The 22,067-nt window shown below is 41.2% G+C and overlaps 1 protein-coding gene and 1 long non-coding RNA gene across 2 annotated transcripts in view; both read right to left on the reverse strand.

The window, feature by feature from the left end:
* Window positions 1-17,833, reverse strand: part of F5 (coagulation factor V) — a 66,859-nt gene extending 49,026 nt beyond the window's left edge. The window contains exons 1-3 of the mRNA XM_081824561.1: window positions 17,533-17,833; window positions 14,785-14,867; window positions 7,521-7,643 (exon numbers count right to left, since the gene is read on the reverse strand). Of these exons, the coding sequence (XP_081680687.1) occupies window positions 7,521-7,643; window positions 14,785-14,867; window positions 17,533-17,690 (364 nt within the window). The 5' untranslated portion in view covers window positions 17,691-17,833. The remainder of the gene's footprint in view (window positions 1-7,520; window positions 7,644-14,784; window positions 14,868-17,532) is intronic.
* Window positions 17,834-19,911: 2,078 nt separating this feature from the next.
* Window positions 19,912-22,060, reverse strand: LOC145722279 (uncharacterized). Its single transcript, XR_014146424.1, has 2 exons — window positions 21,158-22,060; window positions 19,912-20,572 (listed from the first exon to the last, which is right to left on the reverse strand). It is a non-coding gene; the product is annotated as an uncharacterized LOC145722279 (long non-coding RNA).
* Between the last annotated feature and the right edge of the window lie 7 nt (window positions 22,061-22,067).

Genomic DNA, 22,067 nt, shown 5'->3' on the forward strand with positions numbered 1-22,067 from the left:
TAAGTGGACAAATTGCCCTCCCCCACTCCACACCAGTACTTTAAAGATATCCCTAACTGTCTTCTGGCTTGCATTGTTTCTACTGACGTCTGCTGTCACTCTTATTTTTGTTTCTGTGTCTTGTTGTTGTTGTTCTGACTACTTTTAACATTTTCTCTTCATCACAGGTCTTTAGTAACTTGATTATGATGTGCCTTGGTATGGTTTTCTTCATTTTTCTTCTTCTTGGTTTTGCCAAGCCTTTGTTGGTTTATAGCTGTCATCACATTTGGAAATTTTTCAGCCTTGATTTCTTCAAATATTTCTTCTGTTCCTCCCCATTCTAGGATTCTAATTACACATATGTGACATCACTTGATATTGTCCTATAGATTACTGATGCTTTGTTAATTTTGTTCAGTCTTTTTATCTTCATGATTCATTTGGATAGTTTCTATTGCTATATATAATATTCTCTAATATTTTCTTTTACAAGGCTGTTAATCTCATCTGGTGGTGTACTTCCCACTTCAGCTATTATATTCATCTGTGAAGTTTCCATTTATGTGTTTTTATGTCTTCTATTTCTCTCCTCATCATGCTCTGGAGCATATGAAGAATATTTATAATAGCTGTCTTAATGACTTTGCCTGCCAGTTCTATCATTTCTTTTATTTCTGGATCTGTTTCTATTGATTAAGTTTTTTCTTGGTTATGGGTAGTACTTTTCCTGCTTATTTTAATGCTTATTAATTTTTATTAGCATTGTGAGTTTTACATGTTGCTTGCTGGATTTTGTTCCATTCTTGTAAATAGTATTTTATGTTGGCAAACAGTTAAGAGACATGGAATTGATTTGATACTTTCAAGTCTTGTTTTTAAGGCTTTGTCACCTTCTGAGTAGTCTGCAGTCTAGACTATTTTTATCCAACTCCTGTACCTTCTGTTGATTCTATCTCTACTCAGTGCCCATTTGTTAGGAGGTCTTTCCATGTTTGATGATGGGAACATAAACTATTTTTATGTGTGTGGTCCAGGGACTATTCTGCCTGTTACTTTCTGGTGGTATTTTCCTTACTTTTAATATTTTCCTCACATGCATGTGCAGATTAGCACTTAGTTAAAGACTTTGACAAGACCTCTGCATAGATTCTCAAGAACTCATTCTCTGTGCCTGTACCATCCTCTTCAGGATTCTGTCCTGCAAATCCAGACACTTTGGCCTACCAAAAGTCTAAACTCTGTTTTCTTAACTCAAAGGACTATTGAGCTCTGCTTGGGTTCACCCTCATTATGCTATGCCCTTGAAACCCTCTCTATGCAGTGAGCTTGGGTACACATAGGACCCACCTCACTTGTTATTCTTCTCCCATGGAGCATTCTCTTGTATTGTCTGTTGTTCAGTATCTGACAACTGCTGTTTCATGTATTTTGTCTGTCTGTCTGTCTAGTTGTTAAGCAAAAGGGTAAATCTGATCCCTCATTTCCAGAAGTCAAAGTCTGAGATGCTAAATTTCTATGTAGGATATTTTATATTGCAACAATGTTAGCTACTGTTGTCTAATTGCACATCATCAGGAAAATCAATTCCACTCACACTCATGTGAGCTTGCACAGCATCAACATATGTTTGGGCTCTCCAGATAGGAGTGTGAAATAAGGCACATGCACCCATCATCAATGAGGCATTCAGGCATGGCAGCAACATGCATTACTATACCACATGAGGTTCTGAGCATGGAAGCCATGAGATAGAAGAGTTGGTAGAGATATCTAGATTTACTGACATATCTCCATAGGACAGAGCATCATCTTTATATGTATGGGAAAGAATACAACCAAACTTTAAATAATATGATAGTCATGATATCAGCCTTACAGATAGGAAATGAAGATGGATTTTAATGCTCTTAGAAGCTGACAATTTATTGATAGTGATTACAGTGATGGTATATGGAAAAGACTAGTTACAGCGGGACCATAAAGTCTTGACAGGAGAGTGAATCAGGTTACTATTTGCTCAACACAAATCCAACTGTGTTAACTCATTCTGCAAAACTTTCAAGAGCCTAGGATAAAGTCCAAGTTTGTTATCATGGAGGCTGAAGTAATTCATGAGTTTTTCCAGTCTACCTATCCAGTGTCATCTCCCTCCATACCCTCTAAGCTGTGCACATTTTGTACTCCAACAGCAACCAACTACCCCCAAAATATATATCCCAAGTTTGCACTCTTCTCTGTGTCTCTAATGCCATCACCCTAGGATAAAACTAGACTCCAGAATTAGCCTATTAACTGGTCACTGGGATTCTGGTACAAGAGTACCCTCCCAATCCATTTCCCAACTTGTATACAGAATAATCCCTTGAAACTCCACATCTTACTTTGTCATATTCCTGCTTAAAATCCTAAAAATAGCTTCTTCTCTCACAAAATTCTTAATATGGACCACCCTACTTCTCTCTACACTCTCATTGTGTGTGACTTTTCCCCTTGTTTACTATGTATCCCTCTCTTGGGCCAACTTTTAGTTCCCCAAACAAGCCAAATTCCATCTTACCTCAGGGTCTTTACAGATACCACTTCCTCTGCTTAGAGTGTTCCACCTCTTTGTCTTCCTTTGGATAAATGTGTGCTCATCCTTTAGATGTCACCTTAAATGTAAGCTTACTCCTTTCCTGATCTCTAATTGTGCTACGTATTTTTCTTTTACAGCACCCATCATAATTTATAATTAAATAGGTATGGCACTGTATGATTTATTTCATTTTCTCCAACTAGATAATAACTATTTGTATCACGCACATTACTGTCACCAGAATGTGAGCAACTCAAAGGCAGGTGCTGGATTATATCTGTGTTAATATCTCTGGTACTTTGCACAGTGCCTAGCATGGAGAAGGTGCTCACTGAGAGTGTATTGAATTCCTAAGATTTAAGACCCTGTGGGCTAAAATCAAGGTTATCAAGTCTTAGCTCACAGGTGTTTAAGATTGCATGGTATTACAACAAATTAAATGCCAACATTCACATTATGGAGATACTATCTAAGAATCTGAGTTGCTGTCTTCAACAACAACAACAACAACAACTAAAATGTTGCTCTTGTGACACTGGATAAAATTCCTGCATAGAATTTGCCTATCCTGAATCCTGGCTACCTCCTTTAGTTAGGACAGTGACTCTGTGGCCCCCAGTCCCTAAAGGACATATTTTTTCATTGAATTAGCCTCCTGACTGCTATAGGCATCTGAGTTGTGACTGTTGTGCTAGTGAAAATCTTAACATGGGATTCCATTGTATCTTTTCTTCCCCTCATAGATAGTTTGACATGGATAATCAATATCGACCATAGGCTGAACTTTCACTCTGATGATGAAAAGGATCTGAATATTATAACCTGAATAATAAGGAGTTGAGAAATGTTAAAAGCTTGAACAATTTCCTGAGAGTAATAATATTATTTCAGTCTAAATCAAAAAGAAAGAAAGAGTTTATAAGGAAGAGTCTCTGCTAATAAACAGGAAGAATTGTCTCTGGAAAGTTACAAAATAGCTTTGGAAGCAAAGAACAAACAGGTCTGATAAGGAGAGTTGCCCTCGCAGGTCAAACCTTGTCTATTGACTGGACCTGGCATGGCAAGTTGTTGACTAGAGCTATCTTGAATCAAGCATGATGGCCCTTATTCAATGCTTCCTGATTCTTGGCCTCATGAAGTTAGAAAATGATGTTCCTGGACATGATGCTTCCATTGTTCCAGCTGTCAAAACATCATAGGAAATTCCTATAGTGGAAAGTGGCATTCTTTCCATTGCCTTTAGAAGTTCTCAAAAGTTAATTGACCAAAACAGCTACAGAAAACTTACTGAAGAACAAAATTTGCTCAAAGGTGCATCATTACCAACAGTTCAGTGCAAGCAAGCTACAGTTTCTGAAATTTTAGTCTCAAATTGAAACGCTTAGTGATAGAAAGTGTTTAAGTGATTAGGTACAGCTGCAGATATTTTATTTCCTGGTTTAAAAATGTATTCCTATCAAATACATGCCTAAAGGAAATGTTCTTGTATTTTTACAAATCGTGATTTGTCCAACCTGTCAAATGGGTTACTCATCCTCGCCCTGTGCACTAGTGAGGTTTCTCCCAGGCATGCCTGGGGAGGGGTGCAGGTGGGAGTGGTTTGGCAACACCAAGCTACAACTTGGCATTTATGCCGGGTGCTGCCAATTTATGGATGAAAGGCCAGCATGAGACTTCTACACTCAGTAGCATCTATCCTGGCCAGAACTCAGATTTCCAACCATCAACTAACTAAAGCATAGTCAAGAATTTAAAAAAGCAACAAGACTTCTGGGCAAGCAAAATAGATATTAAAAAAAACAAAAAAACACGAATGAAAGCTCAGGGCTTTACCCATAGACAATACCATAGACAATAATATAGACCTTCGTTTCAAGTCATTTACTTAGACTGCATATAATTCTAACATTTGTACAATCTCACAGATTAGAAGTAATGGCTTAGGAAGAGAGTTTTAGAGTTAGAGTTTTACTTCTCATCCTCCGTTTTAAAGAGTCTGGGGAAATATAACATATATCCGGAGTGATTAAAATATATCTCAGACACTTAAAGAAGTAAACCCCAAACTATCTGGAAAATGTAATGATTCAAAATGACTCATTCCTCTGTGCTCTGGATAACTGAGGTTTTCTGTGCAATTTTATTTCATTTCGACATCTAAATTCTATGAGAGAGTTTTATTTCATTCGAGTACAAATAAAATGATGAGCACTATTCAAGGCCAAGGACTTCCTTCAATCTCAGCTACTGAAAACAAATTTCAACGCCTGCACCATGAAGAGCCATGAAATAACCACACCAACAGCAACTAACATTGTTGTGTACCAACTATGTGCCAAGAACTTTACATATATTATGACTCATCCCTGTAATAGCCTTCGATGGCAGGAATTGCTATGTCCATATCACAGATGTAAAACTAAAGGTTAGTGGTAAAGAAAATTGCCCCAAATTGCCCAAATTTAAAGCCAGCTCATTCTGGCTGTAAAGCCAGCATTCTTTCCATGGCTATCTTTTCCTTCTAGCTGATGAGAGTAGGTCTCCACATCCCTGGTGGGGCTCAAGGATTAATTCCCAGAGAAGTAGGATTGCTGTCAAGGTTGGATCATTGACTGGTTAGATCAAGCAGCCATAGGGGCAAGGATTGAGTCCTGCCTTAGGCCTAGTATATTTTCTCAATCTCCCACCATCCATCTCTCAAACACCTACCTCTGCAAAAAAGGAATCTGGATTCTCATGTAGCTGGCCTCAGAATGTGGTTAATTGATTTCCACACTGCCCCAAATAGTTCAAACCATAGAGGATGGCTGTGGGCCAGGGTGAGTGTCAGGCAAGAAGAAGATGCCTTATTTTAACACAGAGGGCACACTAAAATGAACAGAAGACTTCTCTTTTACCATAGGGCACTCTATCTTAAATAGATAGGGTTTGCATCTCATTTCCAAAATAAAATTTCACTTCCCACCAATCTGTATCTACCGTTCTCAGATTTAGGTGACTAGTGGAAGCGGCGGGAGCATCTTAAACAGTTTCTCATAGATGACTGGCTGTGGGGGAGTGCAGGAACAAATAAAGAGTAAAGGAAGGGGGGTAATGTTGCAAGGTTCATTCCCCATGCAAACAGCCCAGCTGGAATACAAAGTCCACGAAACTTACCTCCTCCCACATTTGAAATGGAACCTGGATGTGACATTTTGGGGTTTCTTCCCTCTGGCATTACACGCTGAATTCTTGATGCAGTTGCCCAGAAGCCTCGGAAGTAGGTTAAATGGTTGTTTGCTATGCTACTGTATGATTTTAGGGACATAGGAGAGACTCCTATGCATGCTACTCAGAGTCTTGCCAAATTGGCCCTTTAAGATGCCTGAAATTTCAGTTAATGCTTCATTGTTTTTCCTCAAGCCAAAGATTAAGTGCTAATGCAAATATTCCTGGAAAGGTAGTTCATTAACTTATTATCAGTCATATATACCTTAGTTGGAATGAGTTTGACTACTAATTTACACAAAAAATAATAAATGTAAAAGTCACTTTGTAATCCATAAATTATCAGGTAAATATGAAATTATCTGAATACACTTAAAAATTTTAAACATAACTGGAACACATTTTGATTGAAGAATCAACTTCACCATCATGTCTAATATCTATCAAGAGTTTATTATATGCTAGGCATTATCCAAAGATTTCATGACAACAAACTCATATGAGGTAGATATGATTCTTATTCTCATTTTACAGATGAGAGAGATGAGGCACAGAGAGGTTAGGTAACTTTTCAAAAGTCACACAGCTAATAAGTGTAAGCCAGGATTTGCACCAAGCAGTCTACTTCCAGAACCTGAACTGTAAACCACAATTGCCCCCTTCAAAGGTATGATGGCTGTAACATATGGGAAAAAGAAGATCTGTGAGTCATGAAAGGTCTGAAGTTATTTAAAACTGTTATTATACTAATATCTATTACAATATGGATACAATCTCCTTATATCAGCTCCTGAGAGAACTCCACTATTCTTGTTGTGGTCTGAACATCAGCATAATGGAAATAATCAGAACAAGGTCAACAACAGGTACTTACTCCCACGTGGCTGATGTGGTCACTTTTGTCACCTTCATCTTCGTGAACTTTGCCATTGTTGTCATCATCATCATTGTGATTTATTGAGGGCTTACCATGTTCTAGGAATCATATTTTATACACTACCTAAACGGTCTCATTTTAATCCTCAAAGCAATCTTACAGGGTGGGTATAACTTCACATTTTATAGATGAAAGACTGAAGCTCAGAGATGTTAAGTTCATAGAACCAGAGGTGATGCAGCTGGAATTTGAACCTAAGTCTGCCTTCAAAGCTTATGTTCTTAACCATTTCACTTTGTCCAAAATTTTAATAACACTTCTACTACCACCACCACCAAATACCACTTATTAAGTGAGCTTTATGTGTCAGGTTAGTCTTATGTCACTATTTCAAACTACGGTTCGTGGGCCACATACAGCCAGCTGTCTGTTTTTGTAAATAAAGTTTTACTGGGACACAGCCATACTCATTCACTTACACATTGTCTGTGATGGTGTTTGTACTAAAAGGTAGAGTTGACTAGTTACAACAGAGATCCCAAAGCCAATCATACTTACTATCTGGCTTCTCACAGAGAAGTTTGTGGACCCCTTGCTTTAAACCACTTTGCAATGTGTATGTATTACTGTTCTCATTTTACAGGTGAATAAATTGGAATTCAGAAAGATTAGGTAATTTGCCCATCCAACTGTTAAGGAGCAAGAACCTAGTGAAAACCTGAGGTCTGGATGACTCCAGAATTTGTTCATTTTTCTCTCTGAAACTTACAAAGGCAAAAACTTTCATAATTACCAGTTGAAGGAAAGGAGATTTCTCTAACATGTGATTAAAAATATGGTTTTAAATGTCTGATACTGGGGATATTAAATTACTCTTACCTTCTGAGGATTTACTGTATTTAATTCCTTGAGGATGGATGCTTACAGGCTTGTCTGCCTTATTCTTAAAGTGAACTTTCACCATGTCTCCAACTTCAGCATATAAAGTAGGCCCAAGAAGTCCTATGGAAACAAGGATTTATAATATATCTATGTTCAGGACTACCAAAGACAGAGCTGCTAAGCATGGAGACATGCAGAGAACCCCATGAGTGATGGCTGTCATTCCTCCTGGTCCTGAGGTTGGCTTGCTTGTCTTCAATCTAGAAGGTTTTGCCAGCACATTATCTCTACATGGAAGGTAGAAATGCTTGTCTTGGGCCCCAGGCAAGTCAAGAGAGAGAAGGAATAGTTCTGACCATGTCTACCCCATTCTGACCGCTATCATTTTTGGAGATTACTGTCTTTGGTCGAGAAAAGAAAGGTGTTCATTTTCGGTTATGCAGGGTGATTTGAGGGAAGGTGACTGGCTCCGTTAGATCTCCCTGTGGTGGGAGATCTCAGAGACCCCAATGAAGCGAGGGAGAAAATCACAGGGTACTCTGGTCCTAAGGCACGTACAGAGTCCCTAAGGCAGGAGTGAGCTTGATGTGTCCAAAGAACAGTAAGAAAAACAGTGCAGGCAGAGCGAGAGGAGATGACGGAGGGGGCGGATCATGTGAGGCTTTATGGGTCTCGGTAAGGACTTTGGATTATCTTCTGAATGAAATGGGAAATCACTGGGGCTTTGTGCAGCAGACAGGCATGGTTTTAAAAGTGCATTCTGAAAAAAAAAAAAAGTACATCCTTGCTGCTGTGTAGAGAACAGTCTGTGCAGTGACAGGAGTGGAAACGAGAGCAGATGGTACAGACCAGCCGGCATGCGTGGCAGGGAAGTGGTGAGAAGAGGTTGGATTCCGGACATTTGAAGGTAGAGCCAGCTGGATTTGCTGATGGGTCGGAGGTGGCAATGCGAGCGAGGGAAGTCAAGAATGACCCTGAGGTTTTTTACCTGCGCAACTGGGTAAACAATGTTATCACTTCCTTCAATGTGGGACACAGTGGGATGACAGGTTATAGGTGCAGATATCAAGAGTGAGGTTTCATGTACTACATGACAGGCGTGCTGAGTCCTGGGGCCACATGGGTAAATAAGACACCCTCCCTGTGCTCAAAGAGTTCTCAAGCTAGTTTGGGGATAAACATATGGTAGGAGCTACCGCGGAGATGTGGGCAAAGTACTCTAGGAGTAGAGAGGATGAAGGACCAGTTCTGTCTGAGGAGTTAGGGGAGGAGGTGATATCTGAATCGGACTTTGGAAGAATCATAAATGAGAATTTCCCAAAATGTAGTCCTTGGATTCTCTGCATGAGAATCTCATGGGGTCTAACTAAAAGGCAGATTCCTATCTCAGCCCCCCAAAATCGAGCTTCTGGAGGTGGAGTTTGGGAGCACACTTTTAACATGTGCTCCTGAGCGATTCTGATGTCTTTTCAAGCTTGAGAACCTGTCACCAGAAGTCCTATTTCAGACAAGTGACAAGAGTTGACTGCTCTCACTTCCCAGCCATCTGTAAACTCTGTGGGGTTGGCTTCCACCCAGCAGGGATCACAGGAGCTTGAGAAGAAAGGTACAGCAGTCATGGAATTCAACCAGTATTTGTTTGCAGGGGTGATGATCATGTTTATAAGGCCTCCACTTACAGAATTGTAATGGTGAGTAAAATAGATGCCTTCACAGAGCTTACAAAAAAAGTAGGAGAGACAGATTTTAACAAATAATCACACAAACATTAAATTACAAACTGTGGAAAGTATTATGAAAGAAAAGCACAGGATACTCTGGAAAGCATTTGACAGAGGGATCTTATCTAATATTGGAGGCAGGGAGGGGATCAGGGTTGGGAAATACTTCCTTGAGGAAGCAATGCTTTAATTGAAGTCCAAAGGCAAAGAGGCAAAGGCATGGGCAGGGGCATTTCAGGGAGTGGGATGAGCATGCACAAAGGGCCTGTGGCACCAGAAAACTTGGCCTATTCAGAGAACTGACAGATGGCCACAGTGAAGGTAAAGTTTAAAAGGTAAAAGAGAGAGGCAGAACGTGAGGCTAAGGCATGATCAGAGGCCCCGTCATGTACAGCCTTCTACATCTTTTAGAGTTTTGCCTCTGAGTGTACCTGGAAGCCAATAAAGAGTTTTTAGCAGGGGTGAGACATGGACCAGATTTTGGGTTTTAAATCTCTGGGTGCATTGGTGGAGGATGAGCTGGGGAGAACTCAGAGTGGACGCTGAGAGAACAGATAGAAAGCTCCAGGGAAGTGATGTTGGTGACTTAGTGTAAGGTGATAGTTGTGGAGGTGATGAGAACAAACTAGCGAGCTATTAGGAGATCGAACTCTCAGGACTTGATGGATGGGATACAGGTGGAGGGTGAGGGAGACCAATTTGCCATGGTTGGCTGGTGACGTTCTGGCTGGGTGGCAGGGTGGGGGCCTGGGTGCACAGGGGTACCATTCTCTGAAATGAGGACACTGCGGGAGGTTTTTGTTTGGTAGATATGGTAGGCAGAATAATGGCCCCCCAGAGATGTCCACATCTTAACTCCTGGGACCTGTAATACGCTCTCTGGGATGGCCAAAGGGGCTCTGCAGGTGTGACTAAGGTAAGGATTTTGAAATGGGAGAGTTTCCTAGATTATTATCCAGGAGGGCCCAATGTAATCAAGGGTTCTTATAAATGGGATGCAGGAGAAGCTGAATTCAGAATTGGAAGACGCAACCCTGCTGGATTTGAAGAGGGAGGAAAGGGCCATGAATTCACAAATGCAGGCTGCTTCTAGTAACTGGAAAAGGCAAGGAGACGATTCTCCCCCAGAGGAGGAGAGCTCTGTCAGTGCCTTGATTTTAACCCAGTGAAACTTATTTTGGACTTCTGACCTCAAGAACTATAAGATAATAAATTTGTGTTGTTCTAAGCTACCATTTGCAGCAATTTGTTACCTATTGGCAATGGGAAACCAGGATCTCTGAGTCAGAAGCCCTCTTCCCCTACTTCTATCTTTCTACCTGCAGTTTTCTTATTGCTTTCACTGAATTCCCAGTACTAGAGTTTATGCCGATCTTGTGCCTGAAGCTTTTTGTTTGCTTGTGTGTTAGCTTTACACAGGACTGTGGAGGTCACATTGTTCCATCCTCATTTTAGAGATACTTACAAAGCCTGGGATGTGGGGGCAGGGAGGATGGCTTGCTCAAGGTCAGTCAATCATTGGGTGGCACTGCTGGGGTTGAACTCAGGTCTCTGGACTCTTGAACCAAAGCTTTCTTTACTACCTTGCACAGAGAAGGTTCAGAACCACCCCCTTTCCTGAAATAGTTCCAATGTCTACACCATTTTTGACTCCTGACCACATGTGGCTGCACTAGCTGACCTCTCTCTTCTGGCTGCCGCCCTCAGTCCTAGCTCCTGATGGAAGCCCCCACTGGCTACTCCCACCTCCCGGGAATGCCCAGGAGCCCAAGAGTGTCGACTGTGCTGTTACAGTGTGCACTGCATTTTGTTGCCATGGTTGCCTTGCTCGGGTGATTTGTTTGTTGGCATCACATGGCTACAAATGCCCAGTGCCCAGGATAAGTCTCCTAAGTTATTTAACCTAATAAGACCTCTTGCTGCAATGAATGGTCTGGAGTATTTATTTGCCTCCCTTTCTGTTTCTTCGGAATTAAGGCAAAACAAAGGGATGTTTTCATAAATGCAAACCAAATACCTTCCTGCATGTGGGCAAACACATGCCTGAATGTTGCCTGAGCTTCTGGTTAGCTCCTCCGTCAGCCAGATAGCCTGGGACCCAGCCACTGAAGTGGGGGAAGGAGTCGCCTATCTTGTGGCCCCAGGAAGGTAGCACAGCATGTACCCAATTTCATGCAGTTTTGGAGTTGGAAAGGACAACATGAAGTCAGCTAATCCAATCCCCTGCACTCAGGTGAATAATAAATTACAGAAAACAGGGAAGCCCATTGTTGCAGCTAGCTTAAAACCCCTTCAGGAGCAAACATTTCATAACCTTCCTTGGAAAAATTCAGAGTCAACACTAGCCATTTTAAAGCCCCAGGCAGGATTCCTGAAAATGAGCCCAGCACCTCCACCTGTCCACATGTCTGCAAACCTCGCTGGATGGACACCTTCAGACCCCCAGTCCTATAGCCTCGCCCCACCCACAATTACAGTGACTTCTGGGCTCATGAGGCAGAAGTGTCATACGACTCATTTGTTCAGGGTTCAGCTAGAATCACACCCGCCAGATGGGCAGAGCGGGAAATAGGGGAAAGGTGCCAATGACCTAGGACCAGGCTGGGAATGAGCAGGTCACATAGTCAATGGCAGTGTTTACACTCGGAGCTTCATAGGTTTTACCCCAGATTTGCCTCACTGTATCAGCTACTACAGGGATACAAAGATGAATAAAATACTACCTTTGCCTTCCAGGGATTGATAGTTAAGTAACTTCGAGAATCCAGGAAGAAGCTGCTTAAAAATGGTGTTAAAATGCCTCAGAGTTCACATGAAACAAATGTGTTATGAGATTCACAGGGGTCAACAGAAAGATGATGTTTTAAGTGCACAGGGCTTAAACATAAATTAATGATCAAGGTCTACTTCTTATTAATGAGGTTGAATCAGGAAATTTCTACAAAAGTTAATCATCTCAAAGGATTTTTTTAAAAAGATTTTATTAATTTATTTGATAGAGAGAGAGCACAGGCAGGGTAAGTAGCAGAGGGAAAGGGAGAAGCAGGCTCCCTGCTCAGCAGGATGATCCCAGGGGATCATGACCTGACCCGAAGGCAGCCGCTTAATCGACGGAGCCACCCAGATGCCCCATCTCAAAGGATTTTGATCACAGTACTCTCCTCTCCAAAAACTACCAGTGACTCCTTCCTGCTCAGAAGATAGTCTCCAGCCTGGCCCTGGCCTTTCTAACACTTATGGTACTCAGCATAGTGGGCTACAGGGTCCAGACATTTAAATTCAGTTAACTTGGCAAAAATCACAAAGGTAAGGCTCTAAACACCTGTCCAATTCCTCTTTTTTCCCAGGCCCAGTGAATATGTTTCCCAGCTCATTTTCCCTTTACCCACCTACAGTTTAATTTAATTAAATATTTCTTAAGTGTCTGGTGTATATACTAAGCTTGGAGCCAGAGCTATGAAAACGAAGAGACTCTGTGACAGAGGACAGGAGATCCTTCAACTTCCTGCGCACAACTACAAACTCAATTTTAGGAGTAACGTTATGGTCTGTTGCTTTGCCCGCCTCTGTGAAGGTAGTACTTCTTCTACCTCAAGCCAATTCAGCCCAAGCTTTGAATCGCATCACTTCCTATTTCTTCTGAGTCTGGCTCCAGCCATTATTCTCCCTCAGATGTTATTACCCTCCCCTTTTCTACTGGATATTTTAAGTCACTGTATTCTTGTTTGTAAAAGTCCAACATATACTTAAGCCCCTCATTCCCTTCCAGAACTACCCTGTCTCTCCTCGCATGTGGAGCCAAGTTTCAGGAAAGAGTTGTCTATAAGTTCCTCCTGCTCTCATTTTCCTCCTTCACATCCATTACCAAGGGAAGTGGCGCTGGGGAAAGCAGTAAAGGGAGTTTCAAGAGGGAGATCACTAAATGTCCTCGCAATGTCAAGTGGGAAAAGAACTGGAAAGAAACCATTGGTTCTGGCATCTCGGAGTCATGGGTGCCCTTTTCTGAGAGTCATTTTAGTGGACTTATATTAGAGAGGATTAGGGAGGAAACAATGTTAACAGAGAATGGAGTGGACGACTCATATAGAAAACGGCACTGAAGGAAACAGCAGAGTCAAGGGGAGATTTTCTTCTCGATAAGGTTTGACCTGAACACACAGTCGTGTTTTGTTTTATTGTTGTTGAGTTTTGACTGAAGGGAAGGCTCTAGCCAAAGGAAGACTGAAGATAAAAGGAGATCAGAGGAGGCAGGACAAAACAATTTGCACAGAGAGTTAGAAGGATGAGTGTGGGAAAGCTGACTGGTCTTCACTTGGTTAGTATGAAAGGATGAGAGAATTATTGACCAGGGGACCCAAGGGAAGAAGTTCTTTCTTAATGGCCTCTATCATTCCTGTGAAATATGGTACCATATTTAAGAACCCCAAAACCCATTCAACCTACTTTCTTTGATTAAAGAAGAGATGAGGAAAGGGGAACCTGGGTGACTCAGTCTGTTAAGCATCTGATTTGAGCTCAGTCATAATCTCAGAGTCCTGGGATCAAGCCCCACATCAAGCCCCATATCAGGCTTCAGGTGGCTTTGAGTTCAGCAGGGAGTCTTCTTCTCCCTCTTCCTCTGCTCCTCTCCCTCACCCTCCCCACCACCCCCCACTCTCTCAAATAAACAAATAAAATCTTTTTTATTTTTTATAAAGATTTTATTTATTTATTTGAGACAGAGAGAATGAGAGAGAGAGAGCACATGAGAGGGGGGAGGGTCAGAGGGAGAAGCAGGCTCCCCGCCGAGCAGGGAGCCCGATGCGGGACTCGATCCAGGGACTCCAGGATCATGACCTGAGCCGAAGGCAGTCGCTTAACCAACTGAGCCACCCAGGTGCCCAACAAATAAAATCTTAAAAAAAAAAAGATGAGGAAAAAGATTTTTCTTTGAAAATGACAGCTGTTGTATACCACACACTAAATAAATCAGGAGAAGAGATGGGAAAAACAGATGCAAAAGAACCAGCCATATATGGTTCCTTTGAATGAGTCTAGGGAGCTGGATGAAAGCAAAAGATCATTTGCTAGGGTTCATCTGCACTCAATAAACTAAACCATAAGCTCCAGGAAGGCAGGATGTGGTTCTGCATTGTCCACTGTGGCATCCATAGTGCCTTCTTCAATACCCAGCCCATAGCAGGTGCTCAACAGTAATTTGTTCGATGAATGAATAAAATTCAAACTCTTAAAAGTTTTGTTGAGCTTTTTGATTGGTGTTAAAAATAGCTGGCTTCATGAGCATGTCCTCTCATGGGCAAGAAGGGCCCTCTGGCTTAATGCTTTGCTGACACCGTTTTGAAATTCTCAAAAATATGAATCCCAGGCCCCACATTTTCATTTTTCACTGGGCTCCACAAATTATGAAGCCCATACTGGTTAAAAACAACAAAAGCACACATTTCTAAAAAATGTCACCAAATAGATATTTTAGATATCCAGGAATATCAAATTATCATAGAGATTTATCTTTAAAACTAAATGGTGTACTTCAGGCTTACCTGAAGTTTTGGATCGTGGTTTTTCTTTCTGAAAATATGGTTCATACTCTCTGTAGACAATTTTCTTAAAGGAAGGATTCGAACTAGAAATCAAATACAGAAATTAATTTGAAAGTCATATATGACATCTACATCTCACATCACAAAACAAATGGATTTCTCACGTCCTCAGATATGTAGTAGGAATAATAGTATTTTAATTGTATTTCAGAAGTGCAAGGTTTTATAAATATGAATAATACATGGGGTAAATAAAATAATTATTGATCTCTTCAAGAATATTCTGTTGTGGTAACTGTTCTTTCCCACATTTAGTCTGCCTTAACTAATCCTCTTACTCAGAATCCATTTTCTAAAAAAGAACCCAAGATCATTGTGTGAACCCAAACTTGATGCTTAGATTTTAAATGACTAAAAATATAACCAAGTTCTTTATGAATAAATACATGGGGTATTTTTTAACTGATGAATCATATACAGATTTAAATTACTGGGGAACATTATAGAGAACCATTGATTTGGTGGACCCTATTTCAGGTTGAGAAGTTGGAGATGACTAATGGAGTTAAAGCCCTGGGCATTCGTACTGAAAACGAACAAACCAAATGAAAAAGGCAAGTCTTGGAAAATCTAAGTCACTTGTCCAGAGGAGAAACAATGGATAAATGGAAGAACCAAGACTCAAAGAGGTGAAACCATTATATTCATGGTAAAGAATTCCCAGAAAGGGAGGCAGGGAGAGTGGGACCCTCAAACTCTAGAGGGGGAAAAAATATATGTTTTTATTTTCAATATCTATTACCACATACCTGTAAATGACTGAACAAGTTTCTTTAGGGAAGTTTCCAAAACATTTACTTCAGACTTCAGACAAGAATAATAGATATATTCCACCTCTAAAAGGCATTCTCCTGCTAATATTAGATGAAGTAAGAGGACAGGTCTTTGCTTTGTGCTAAAATATATTTTGGCAAAGAATGCAGTGCTGTATGTTGATCTCCTTACAGTAAGTATCATTCAGCTGTAGGTGCAAGACACTTAGTATAAGTTCTTAGCTTAAACAGCTAGATATACAGGTTAGATTTTTCACAAGAAAGTACCAGAGGAAAATGACATGATTTGAGATTCAAAAATATTGACAGTTTGTCTAGGTTGTCATTGTATGATTTTGGCTCAATAATTGACACCAGAGGCATGACTCTTACCAGAATTCTGGAAACTCAACCACAGGATGAGGGGATCAGATCAGCAGACATGGTTCCCTTTAGACTCCCCCACCATGTGAGTCAGGCTTTTGCCCTATGTGGTTCTGCTTCCAGTATCCTGCTTGTTATTTTTCAGAGTTAACTACAGAAGAAAGGACAAACTCGCAAGCATAAGCACAGAGTATCTCAGCAAAGATAGCAAGCATGTTAATGTCTGCCCATGAGCAAGAGAAATTAAAGTTGGAAAGCCTATGATTTTCTTTGGGGTTTTGGCAGTTCCCTAAGGGTGTGGATGTGATCTAGATCATCAACTCAAAAAGACAATATTTAAAATGATTTTTTTAAAAAAGGATTTCTTGGGGCACCTGAATGGCTCAGTCGGTTAAGTGTCTGCCTTCAGCTCAGGTCATGATCCCAGGGTCCTGGGATCAAGTCTCGCATCAGCTCCCTGCTCAGCAGGGAGTCTGCTTCTCTCTCTCCTTCTGCTGCTCCCCCTGCTTGTGTGCTCTCTCCCTCTCTCTCTATCTCAAATAAATAAATAAAATATTTAAAAAACTTTTAAAAAGATTTCTTATTGTTACAAGACCAAGACAGTATATAATACACTCCAAAATAACCCAGTTACAAAGCAATTCTTTAAGGGGTTTAATGTTATACACTACCAGACTCTTAAAATATTACATTATTTCTTGGGAGATTGCTTTGGTTTTGTAATCATAAAAGAGGAACTTGTCTTTCACAATCATTTAAACTGCGATGTTAAGTTAAAAAAAAACTGAGTCACACTGAGAGGTTTACTAATAAAAAATATAAAAATATAACTAACTGGAAATAGTGAGTTGGTCCTATAATTTGTTTAATTTCTGGGAAGTCTTATTTTTAGCCTTTCAATTAAGAAAAATAATTTGTAGTTCAAAATAAAGTTTTATTATTTAAGCCACCTTTTAGTTACATAGTGACCCTTCCAAACTAGCCAGGGTAGACTATATCCCAGGGACTAAAAATGTGAAAAAAATGAGGAGTCACATGAAGTGGAAGAAAAGGTAAAAGAACAAAAATGTTGCATGTTTATGGACTGATGATGGTTTGAAAGTCATTTGTAAGACTACAACAAAATTATGGCAATTTGGCAATTGGTATTGAACAATCTGCTTAAACAAAGGACGATGTGTACATCTTTAATTTTAGAAGATGAAGTTATGTGGAGGACAGAATAAATAATACGTACGTAGCCTAAAACTCTGGAATGGGACTTTGCAGGAAGGGCTAATGAGGGGGCTAGTGCCTGGTGCTTTTGAATCAACCAATATATTAAACCAACAATCAATCACACTAACAAAACTATATTAACAAATTCTTCAAACAGCGTCAAACGGAATATCTAACACACTGTATTATTAGAAACAAAAATAGCAGTTTTGTTTAAAAATGAGCGATAAGTTCTTTTTTTTTTTTTTTAAGCCATAGAATTGCAAAAGGAAAGCGTCCTAAAAAGAAATAGTTTTCCCTAGAGAAGCCTACCAGGACACCAGACCTGCCTCACCTCAGATTGGTGGGCTCAGGGCGGTAGTTCCAGCTGATGCCCTGAGCAGCCACGTAGAACTGCCTTAGCCGCGCCGCTTCGGCCCCCCAGCTCCCCCAGCCTGCGCAGCTGGCGCCCAGGACCACCAGGACCCAGAGGCGCGGGCAGCCTGGGGCCATGGTTCCTTTCCTGCTCCCGGGCCCGGGTCCGGCTCACATCCGCCACCGTCCGCGCTCCGCGCTGCAGGGTTGCTCGGCGTCCCGGCTGCAATGAGCTCCGGGAGGCTGCGGGTGGCGGTGTCCTCCTTCCCTTCGGCTCCCGCGGGTGCCAAGGCTGCAGCAGCCTCGGGCGGTCATCCCCTCCTAGAGCCCTTCCAGGAAGGGGGTTGGCTAGGTCACCGCCCCCATGACAGGAGGTACGAGGCAGAGCAAGCAGATTAGTGAATGTTTTACCGCAGGTGCAGAAAGGGCAGAGATCAGAGGCTCTCGCAGGAGGCGCAGTGCCCAGGGATTCGCGAGCCACAGGCAAAACTGTTCCTGCGCTTGCACCTGCTGAGGCCACTGGGGCAGTAGCCCCTTACCACTCACCGTAAAAACAGCCAGGTCCAAGTTTACATTTGCCAGACCCTCACCTCATGCCCTTAACTGCATCAGTTTCCCTGTATCTGGGGGAAAGGGGACTATGCCGTGTTAGGCGCACAGAAACCTTGTAATTTCAGGCGAGGAAGCAAGGGGATGAGCGCCAGAACGGGGCCTGCAGGCCTGGACCACTTTACTGATTTCCACCCATGCACAGTTCTGTCTTGATGAGGGCCAGTGGCCACAAGGGCAGCAGAGCGGACTCAGTCCTACCTACCAGCTGTGCTGGCTGGGTAAGTGACTCAATCTCTTTAGAGCTCTGTTTTGACATCTGTACAAGAGGGTAATAAGAATCTTTTCCCAGATGCAACCGTCGGGAGGATAAAAGGCTATTGTGAGGTGTCTAATTCCTGGCAGTTGAGCACAGAGCACATGTGTATTACTATGATTATGGTTTTCCTGCCTCAGGAGCCCCTTGTGTTTCTTGGAGGATCTGGCTGTTGCACACTGCCTTAAGATCTTATTTTGCTATTGATAGAAAATCTGAGAATTACATTGTCTGAAGCATCATTATAACTGTCTGAGATTCCCCGAATCTGCATTCCACCAAGCTTCTGGCTTTTTTTTAAAAAAAAATAGATTTTATTTATTTATTTGGCAGAGAGAGAGAGCACAAGCAGGGGAAGTGGCAGTGCTGAGCAAGGAGCCCGATATGGGACTCGATCCCAGGACCCTGGGATCATGACCTGAGCCAAAGGCAGATGCTTAACTGGCTGAGCCACCGGGTGTCCTCCAAGCCTGTCTTAAAGATGGTTCATCTCAATAGATTTGATACGTTGTAATCTGGCCCCTCACATGAGGTCTCCATGATGTCAGGCTCCTCCACACTTCACTCCTCCTACACACAGTCCTGTCTGCTCCTACGCTGATATTACTCTGTCAACTTAGAATATTCATCTCTCCCCCTTTGCTGAACTCTGTTTCAGTTCAGAATCCTACCTATCTCCTTAATTCTGGACTCAAATGGACTCTTTCCATTTTATGAACTACAACACTATTCAAGTATGATACTCATATTGAGTGCCCTCTATTACTTTGTGTGCATATCTATTGTTTCCCCAATTAGATTATAAACTGTTCAAAAGCAGAACAATGCCTTACTCTTCTGTATCTATAATAGCAGTAGTTGAAAGCTGACAAACCATCAGAATTCCCTGGGGGAAGCTTTTACAAATTGTAGATTCTGACTCAGACACAGGGCTGATAACAGCCTAGTGATTGGCACAAGATAAGGAGAGATAAACAGTATATGAGAGAAACTTTTTAAAAAGCAGTGTGTCCTTAAATCCCAAGTTTACTGCCAAAGTTCTTGCAAAATTATTGTAACCCTTAGTTAGACTGTTTTATAATTTTTATTTGCATATTTACCCACGTGTTATTCATTCTTCATGACATGTTTATTGTCTCACCTTTCACAGAGACAAGACAACTGTATTGTTTGGCTCTTTTTTTTTTTTTTGCATCAGTTCCAGATAACTACTATGTAACTTTCAACAATCTACATATTAAACATGTGATTTAATAAATAACATCTGTTCTTCCTTATAGGGCGTTCAGGTGATGAGGATTTTTTCTGCTTCTTGGATTTCTGATTTTTTTCTTCTTTGATTTTGTGGGGGGGGCAGTGATATGGTATATATTTGCTGACTGAATGAAGGGTCAAGTTGTAATTGGGACATCAGTAATTGTGCATTACATTGATGTAAACAAAATGATGTACACAGATCTTATTGAACAAAACATCAAATAATATAGCATGGCATTTGGGAAGAATCTTTTTAATTGCACATTTGAATTTTGGTCTTGAGGTTCTTTTGGGGAGAGTGACCAGTGGAGGGAAGGTGACATGTGCCTTCCTATCTTGATTCTTGGTCTTCTGCACTCTCTGGTGCCATCCAGAGGCCTCGCTGGAGGCCTTGCAGCGAGGGTATAATAGGCTTCATAAACAGCAAGCACTGGACACCTCAGAAGATCTTATAGAAATTCCCTCAAGTCACAGACACCACCTGCCTTCCAACAAAGCAGAGTATGCCTTCCTCCAATCCAAAAATAAAGAAGCATTTTTATTTTTCCACAGTCTGGTCTTCTGGTAAGTCAGATGCTTCAGTCTCTGGTTAATTAGTCCTCAAGAAGGGACAGCTGGGCAAAGCCCACAGATCACCGCAGACATTCAGTCCTGGCTTCTGAGGCTTAAGGAAGAGGTGGAGCAGGAAGGGGTGGTGGGTGGAGAGTTTGGGCTTGTGACACAATCTTTCTGCTCTCATCCAGAACTAATCTACAGGAAACTCCATGTCCTTCTTCAACAAGTATTTCCAGAAAACTGCCACGCATATGCTACAGTAGAAGTCAAGTTTGGCAGGAAGCGTGATGTTCAAAAATAGGATCCTATGGAGGTTGAGGGAAGAGACCAGCAGGACAGGTCTCTGAAGATGAGACGAAAGAAATGAAAATAACGATATTTTCTTTAAAAGCAAGCGAGCCAGCTAGCTCTCAGCATATCTGTCCCCCGAGGATCAACATAATCTCTTTCTAGATCCAGATATTCTGCTATCTTGGCAGAATACTCAACTACTCACTGAGCTTTTGGGAAGAGAGAAAGCATAAGATTATTTTTGTTTTCCCAGCAAGTCACACAGAGGACTGACTCCATAAAAGTCTGTAAAGTTTTTCCAGTAGTATAACTTCTGGTTATCAAGCAAGACCATGGTGTTGTTAATACCTCCAAGCAACCATTAACGGGAATGTCATACATCCTGAAATAAGTTATATCTTAATAGAACATTTCTAGCCTGGAGGAAATGGAAATCCTCATATAAACTTACTTTCTATTGTCACTCTACTGACATATCTTGTCCCCTGCTACCAACACAATTTCCTTCAAGGCTTAAAAACTTAATACATGCTTAAAATTTAACTCACGACCATATAATGAAACATCAAGATTTAATATTCGTTCTCTTTGCCCTACTGTTCTATTTCCTTCAAAAATATCTTTATAGGCAACTTACCTTAAGGGCTTGGGTCAAATGCAGCATTTGAAAAAACTCCGTATGTTCCTAGGTGGCTAAAGAACAGATATACAAAGATGACTTGCCATATAGTGCTTGGTCCTTGACCACAAGTCCAGCACATACTTCCTGCAGAGACCTTGCATTACCACCCCACCCTGGAATTCTGCTTTAAAAGGGAAACAAAAATAAATGCCTAAGAGACTTTTGAGATCCCATTTAGCTGCTCTGGGTAATCTGCACTGCACTTACACCCACACGAAACTATTGTTGATGCTCTAGGTAACTGAATACCTGCTATGCCTCTTCCTAGTGAGAAGAAATCCTTAGAAAATACCCAGCCTTGATATTTGATCATCTGGCAACAGTTTTCAAAGAATGGTAGTACTGCCCCCTATGGGTGTTTTTTAATTTTCATAGTGATCAAGAATTCTATTGACATTTAGTGGGAAAGGGCCAGGGATGCTGGATATCCCAATAGGCACAGGACACAAAAGAATTATCCTACACTCAATACAATTTTAGAATATCTACTCAGTATTCCTGTAGGTGAATAATCCCTGAGCCTAGAATTTAAGTGCTTTAAATATAAATAATATATTTTTTACATCTTTTAGAATACAATTGCCATGTGAGTTGAGGGAAGATTATGACAGGTTTTCCAACCCTTTACCAGAGCCATTCATCATTAAAAAAAAAATCAGGCTGGTGTTGGCAATGCCGCTGATCCTGTTTGAGCCACTGATACAGTATTCCTGACTGTTGGTCTTTGTGGTTGTGAACCAAAAGGTGCAAGCCTCTAATGACCTCATAGCATCCACTAGAGTAGTGCCTCAGCTTTAGCGTTTTATTTCTATTATATATCACTTTCCCTTTTATTTCTCTTTTACTTTATAATTAGAGCCCTTAC

This window comes from Leptonychotes weddellii, chromosome 6 (assembly GCF_054177405.1).
Source record: "Leptonychotes weddellii isolate Sample4059 chromosome 6, ASM5417740v2, whole genome shotgun sequence".
Classification (NCBI taxonomy): domain Eukaryota; kingdom Metazoa; phylum Chordata; class Mammalia; order Carnivora; family Phocidae; genus Leptonychotes; species Leptonychotes weddellii.